Source organism: Callorhinchus milii, unplaced genomic scaffold (assembly GCF_018977255.1).
Source record: "Callorhinchus milii isolate IMCB2004 unplaced genomic scaffold, IMCB_Cmil_1.0 Scaffold16, whole genome shotgun sequence".
Classification (NCBI taxonomy): Eukaryota; Metazoa; Chordata; class Chondrichthyes; order Chimaeriformes; family Callorhinchidae; genus Callorhinchus; species Callorhinchus milii.
This window is the reverse complement of record NW_024704757.1, coordinates 11,900,822-11,908,316: the sequence shown is the minus strand read 5'-3', so window position 1 is coordinate 11,908,316 and position 7,495 is coordinate 11,900,822. Positions and strand designations below refer to the sequence as shown.

The 7,495-nt window shown below is 47.8% G+C and overlaps 1 protein-coding gene across 4 annotated transcripts in view; it reads left to right on the top strand.

Annotated features, from left to right (window-relative positions):
- The first annotated feature begins 82 nt into the window (after positions 1-82).
- marf1 (meiosis regulator and mRNA stability factor 1) overlaps positions 83-7,495 on the top strand; it is a 30,897-nt gene continuing 23,484 nt past the window's right edge. For 3 of the 4 annotated variants that reach the window (XM_042341223.1, XM_042341225.1, XM_042341221.1), the window contains exons 1-2: positions 83-183; positions 5,987-6,203. In XM_042341223.1, coding sequence (XP_042197157.1) covers positions 6,048-6,203 — 156 coding nt within the window. In that variant the 5' untranslated portion in view covers positions 83-183; positions 5,987-6,047. Of the gene's footprint in view, positions 184-5,981; positions 6,204-7,495 lie in introns of all 4 variants that reach the window. The other variant, XM_042341222.1, reaches the window with a different exon arrangement.

Sequence of the window (7,495 nt, the reverse complement as noted above, 5' to 3'; positions counted from 1 at the left end):
CGTCGAGAGAGAGACAGAGAGACAGAGAGTGGGTGTGAGAGAGAGAGAGAGTGTGTGTGTGTGAGAGAGAGATAGAGTGATAGAGGGTGAGTGGGGGGGGAAAGAGGGAGAGAGAAAAAAGAGAGAGAAGAGATATGGAGCGAGGCCCGAGGATGTGAAGCGGCTCAGGCAGTGTCCAGTCAGGTAACAACAAGGCCTCTTCATCCTTTGTTTCTGTCTCACACCCACAACCCTCCACACACACACACACACAACCCCCCCCCCCCACACACACCCACACCCACAACCCCCCCTCCACACACACACACACATACACCCACAACCCCCCCCACACACACACACACACACAACCCCCCCCACACACACCCACACACACACACTGCAACCCCCCCCCCCCACACACACACACACACCCACAACCCCCCCCCCCACACACACACACAACCCCACACACACACAACCCCCCCCACACACACCCACAACCCCCCCCCCACACACACACACCCACAACCCCCCCCCACACACACACACAACCCCACACACACACACAACCCCCCCCCCACACACACACACACACAACCCCCCCCACACACACACACACCACCCCCCCTCCACACACACACACCACCCCCCCCTCCACACACACACACACACCCACACCCCCCCCACACACACACACCCACACACCCCCCCCACACACACACACACACAACCCCCCCCCACACACACACACACAACCCCCCCCACACACACACACCCACAACCCCCCCCCACACACACACACACCCACAACCCCCCCCACACACTCACACACAACCCCCCACCCACACGCACACACCCACAACCCCCCCCCCACACACACACACCCACAACCCCCACACACACACACACCCACAACCCCCCCCCCCCACACACACACACCCACAACCCCCCCCCACACACACAACCCCCCCCACACACACAACCCCCCACACACACACCCACAATACCCCCCCCACACACACACACAACCCCCCACACACCCACCCACAACCCCCCCCCCCCACACACACACACACCCCCACACACACACACAACGCCCGCATAAACCCCCAGCAACAACAGGCTCCATTAAAGATATAACACACACACACACATAATAGGTGCTCCAGACGGGCCTTGCTTTAACACAGGGAAAGAAACAAAACAAATGGATTCTGGCGTCAGACGTTTCTCTTTCGTTGTAGTGTGAAAGGCCCCGCAGCGATTTTGTGTGTGTGTGTAAAAAAAAAGGAAGTAAATAAATCCAATGCCCACACACACGCTTTGGGGTAGGGGAGAAGGGAGGGCCCTCCAGTGTTTACTGTTGATCAAGTCGGATCAGGGGAAAGGTTTGAGGTTAAGGCTGTCTGGACGTCAAGACACTCGGACACGGGGAGGGGGGAAGGGGGGGGATCGGAGCCCAGCAATCGCTTCCCGTTTCTGGTAACACCGGGAGCCAAACCCGCAAAGGATGGCGCAGTTGTCATTCGTCTTAAACCCATTTCACGCCCTTTACGGCCTCTTTGTCCCTTTGGGGGGAAGGATCTGAAGAAAAAGGCCATCAATTTTATTTGCAGTCACTGGAACCTGACCCCCCCACACACACACACACACACACAGACACACACAGACAGACACAGAGACACAGACAGACACAGAGACAGACAGACACACACACAGACAGACACACACAGACAGACACAGACAGACACAGAGACAGACAGACACACACACAGACAGACACACAGACACAGACAGACACACAGACACAGACACACACACAGACAAACAGACACACACAGACAGACAGACAGACACAGACACACACACACACACACACGGATCATTTGAACGACTGACATTGACCGATTTCCGCTTTGCTGCTGTTGCGAAAGTTGGGGAGGAGGGCGATCGCGGAGTTCAACGTCAGCCAACTTCTGTGGAGCAAAGCTTTCGTTCGGTCAGGTTTTTTTTTGGTGAACCTCTCGAAACGTGGCCTCTCCAGAAAAAAAAACTTGGATCAAAGCGAGTTCAGTTTTTTTTTCCTTTTTTTTTAAAAAAAAATATTTTGCGGAGCAAGTGATGCATTGGGATAGAAACCTGTATTTTCTTCTGAAACTGTCAGGCACTGTTATTGCTTTTGTCAAACGCCGTGTCTTGAGTGTAGTTTGTTACTGTTACTTTAAATTGCAGTAATAAATGGGTATCTGTTACGGGATAAATGCACTAATGGGGTCTGATGATAGGGTGAATTTTGAGCTTTCTCTCCCCACCGGATGTTATGCTCCTCATAACACATTTTTCCTGCTGTGCATTAATAACTTATCAAAAAAAATCTTGGTGTAAAGTAATTAAATGAGCCACGGTGATTATCGATGACAATCCTTGCATTTGATACAGCGCTTTATTGCACTGTCAAAATGTCTCAAGGTGCTTCACAGGCTTTACTGTAAAGTGAAGTAACTGCATTTTTCAAGGATAGAGGGATTAAGGGATATGGGGATAGGGCGGGTAAATGGAATTAGGTTAGAAGATCAGCCATGATCTTATTAAATGGTGGGGCAGTCTCGAGGGGCTGAATGGCCTACTCCTGTATCTACGTCTTATGGTCTTATGAAGCAACTGTATTTATACTATTAAAAATACAATCATACCGATGGTCACCTCCCACTCTCCCTTGCTTGATGTCCAACCCACCATTGTGCAGTCTTCCAAAACGCCATTCTGCACAAATGGTACTGTATAAATGCAGGGTGACGTTATGGGAAAGCGCAGCAGTCCATTTTTGCGCACTGTTTCATAGCAGTGTTCCAAGAAAACGACAACAACAAGATTCCATTTATAGAGCGCCTTTCACGTCGGGAGGACGTCCCAAGGCGCTGGACAGTTGGGTCAGGAAAACAGCCATTGCCGAATGACTAATTTTATTTAAAGGAATGTTGACCAACACACCTGGCTTCTCGAAAAGTTTCTTGGATCCTTAACAATCCACCAGAAAAGATAGACAGGACCTTGGTTTAAACACCTCACCCAAAGGCCAACACTCCCAACAATGCATTGTTTCCCCAGCACTACACTGGAATTATGTCCTGGATTATGTCTCAATTTGGAGTTTAAACCCACAACCTCTGACTCACAGATGAAAGTGCTACTGAGCTAGGCTGATAGTTTTAACAACAGCAGCAAAATTACATTTGTATAGTGCCTTTCATATCGGGAGGACATCCCAGGGCATTGGACAGACAGAGTTTCAGACCCGAGCTGGGGGTCAGGATTGTGGAGGGCGGGGGGGGGGAAAGCAGGGTGATCGAAAATACAGTCGAAGAGAAGGGTCTTGAGATGGGTCTTGGAGGGGGTAAGGCGCAGGGACTGCGAGTTCCAGAGGGTGGGAGCAGAGTGGCAGAAGGCCAACCCGCCAATAGTGGGGCGAGTGAGACGGGGGACGTGAAGCAGGCCGGAGCCCGCTGAGCGGAGGGAGCGGGCAGGATGGTAGGGGGCTATAAGGTCGCAAAGGTCGGCGGGAGCAAGACCATGGAGGGCTTTGAAGGTGAGGACCAGGATTGTGAACTGTATCCTCTGTGTGATGGGATGCCAGTGGAGTCGGGCGAGGGTGGGGGTGATAGGGTCACAGAGCCTGGTGCGGGAGAGGACAAGGGCTGCAGAGTCGTGGATGATCTGCAGCCTATGGAGGGAGGAATTGGTCAGGCCGAAAAGCAAGGAGTTAACTCAAATTGAGTGTATATAATCCTTAATGTGTATAAGCTTGAAGTATAATGTCTGAGCTAGAACAAATAATCTTTTAGATTGTCTGGGCAGCATAGCTTGGAAAAGAAGTGCGACAAATTTAAGGATGAAAGAGTTGGGAGTTGATTCAGAATGTTTTAAAATAGCTGCATGGAATTGTATGCTATATAGTATTACCAAGGTCACATTATCCAATGTTCATTTTCCAGTAGTAATCTTTTAAGGTCAAGGGCAGTAATAATTTGCATTGGTGATTATTTGAATCTGTCTGTTCCCTGAAAAGGTTTTATCTCTCTAAAATCTCCTGCCAGTCTGTGTCTCAGCGGTTGACCTGAAGAGGGGAGAAAATAACATTTGTATAGATCCTTTCACATCGGGAGGATGTCCCAAGGCGCTGAGTGTTTTTAGAATAAGTAAAAGGTGAAATATGGAGGAAATAAATACAAGAATTTAAACAGCAAGCTGTATAAATCCTCTCCGCTTCAACCTGTACATGCTCCCTTTTGGTAACATCAGAGGGTAGCGTCTCAGAGCACTTAACAGTGGCAGAGCCTGACTCCGAGCTCGGGGGAAGGTGGCCGTAAGCACGGTTGAAGAGGAAGGTTTTCAGGCGGGACTTGAAAAGGGGAGAGAGGGGGCAAGGCGGAGGGATTGAGGAAGACTCTTCCAGAGTTTGGGGGTAGTGGCTGAAAGCGCAAGCTCCAATGGTGGGGCGGAGCATGAGATGGACGAGCAGGAGGCCGGTGCCAGTCAAACCAAGGCGCTGGGTGGTGGAGTGCAGAGGTTGGAGAAGTAGGGAGGTGAAGGAGTGAAGGGATTTGAACATGGGTGTGAGGATCTTGAAGCCTTGCAAGTGAGAGACCTGGGTTCGATTCCTGGTAGGGTGAAACGTTGGGCAAGTTTCCACACTCCGCACGCCTCTGTTTACTAGCAGTAAGTAGGAGCCCGGTTGTTAATTGATTGACGGATCACTTTTCCGGGGGTAATAATTCCTTCAAAAAAAAATAATAAATTGGTCACTTCAATCCACGACTGTTGGTGGGACACTGCTGTGCGCAATTGGCTGCCGCATTTCACCCACAAAATCTACAGTCAATTCACAGTATTTTCTGTGAAGCGCTTTGAGATGTCTCGAAAATGTGATAAGGCACTACATCAAATGCAAGGATTATTATTGTTATCATCCACAAACATGGGGTCAACTTCCACATGTACGTGGATGACATCCAACTCACTGCCTTCACCCTCGACACCAGGACCACTGATGTCCTGACAGACTGCCTGTCAGACGTCAAATCCTGGCTGAGAGCCAGCGTTCTACAGTTGAAAGTCAGCAAGACCGATGCCCTCCTGTTGGCTCGCACTAGCACTTCTTCACCTCAGGCACTGGCAGCATCAGCAGCCATGTATGCACACTCCACCTCACCCAAGCCAGGCAGGAACCTTGGCATCTTGTTGTACCTTCAACTGTCCTTTCTCCCCAACATGACATGCTCTGCCTTCCCCCACCTCCGCAACATTGCCCGCCTCCTCAACTGCCTCAAACTTCAGGCCGCCAAAACCCTCATACATGTCTTCATTACGACCAGGTTCGACTATGCCAACGCCCTGCTTTTCGGCCTTCCCAACTCTTCCCTCCACAAGCTGCAGATCATCCAGAACTCTGCAGCTCTAGTCCTTTCTCGTACAATGCTCTGTGACCCCATCACACCCGACCTCACCCAGTTCCACTGGCTTCCCATCCCTCAGAGGATCGAGTTCAAAATTTTTGTCCTCACCTTCAAGGCCCTCCATGGCCTTCCCCTCTACGACCTGCTAACCCTGCCTGCTCCCTCCGCTCAAGACTCCGGCCTGCTCCATGCCCCTCGCCTGGCCCACACCACCATCACTGGTCAGGCCTTCAGCCTCTCTGCCCTCACCCTCTGGAACTCCATCCCACTTTCCTTTCGGCTTGCTCCCTCCCTTGCCTCCTTCAAGGCACGCCTCGAGACCCTGCTCTTTGACCGTGCCGTTGGCCACCCTCCCTGATCTCCCCCCCTCCAACCCCTGCTCGGGTCCTAATCTCTGACTGTTCAGCGCCTTGTGATGTCATCCTGATGTGAAAGGCACTTTTCCAAATTGTGTTGTATGAAATCATGGCGATCTAAAATCTGATGCAGTGATTTCTAGTTCATGATTTGTTTTTGCCATATGACTACAATCTGCTTTTTTTTAAGTACAGGAAGGAAGAATGACAGGAAGGATAGATGAAAGGATGTTGAGCACATCTGTAAAGCTATATTATGGATGGCAACAGAAAGGAGAATTCCTTCTGCAGTAGGCCTGCTGGACGGCTGAATCGACCCAATGATGATGGTGGTCTTTCAAACCATTGGCTCTGGAAAATCTCCAATTGCTTTTCAACTGTTGAACAGACATTACCTTTTAGTAACAAAACGGTAAATTTTAATTTCAGCATATTTCATTGTATTACAGTGCATTGTAGTGGATGCCATATTTGCTTTTTTTAACAAAATATGCACCCAAATTATGGGTGTGCAGATATTGAGAGCACAATATGTATTATTACTCATGTTTAGTATTAATACAGTTCTGGAGGAGAGGACACCTGGACATGGAAAAACAGTAGCCTGGTTCATTATATTGTTGCATATATCAGCAAAATTTACAGTGACATTATGTTCGCTATGTCTGCACTCACGCTTGACAATAGCTCGATCATTATGGGAATATACTTTTGCTGAGGGCAGCAAGGACTGTAGACCAATGAAACTTTAAGTTGACTGTTATGCTGCTATTACTGCTGTGTATTTTGCTTATAATGGAAAATTACTGAGCTTTTGAAAATTTGTACTGCTGTACCTTTAAGTCAAAATTTTGTTGATGACTACTCATGTAATTTTTGTAACCTTGTGAGAAAGTAATGTGATGTGTGTCTTTTCCTTATCCAATGTCCTTAACTTTGTCTGGAGAAAAGCATGGGTAACCAGATGGACTGTCTTTATCTAACATCCTTGATTGGTTGGGTTTACAAATGAGGAAAAAGGGATGCGTAAATTGATTGTCTATGTTATGTGAAAAGTATGGTAAAGAAGTAGTGTCTGTGTGAGTTAATAAGATGGCTTTGAAGTCCTTAACAAATGTTAGTCAGGAGGAGAAAGAATATTCAAATGAAATGTTTTTTTTAGGTGAATAAAAGCAAGGAAACAGTATCTGTGAGACAAACCAGATGATCTTGTAGTTAGAGTTGAAGGAAAACTTGTTGTACTCGTGAACCTGTCTGCGATTTAAAGAAAAAAGATAGATGAAGGAAACTGCACACAATAGATACTGTATTCGGTTCGCCATATTGGTAACTGGCTTTCTGTACAATTAGCACCATGATAAATTTAGTGAACAAATAAATCTTGTCTCTGTGAGCATGACTATTTTGGTGTACAAACTCACTGACTGCCAAGTCAGTAGTAGGAACAGTTTTGTTTCTTCAAAGGAATTTACAGTATTAACAAAAAGGTTAATCTAATTTATGTCTATTTTCCATCAGATTCATATTTTTTATCCTTATTTGTGTGTGTTTTTAACAATCTATGCTTCTGGGCAGGAGGCAGGATTGATGGAATGCAAATTGAAGGCCCTGTGTATGGAATTGCAGATTTATTTAGTTTGTGTACAGTTTGACAACATGAGAAATGCAGTAATAATATTCCACTGACATTGCTGATGCTAGCCG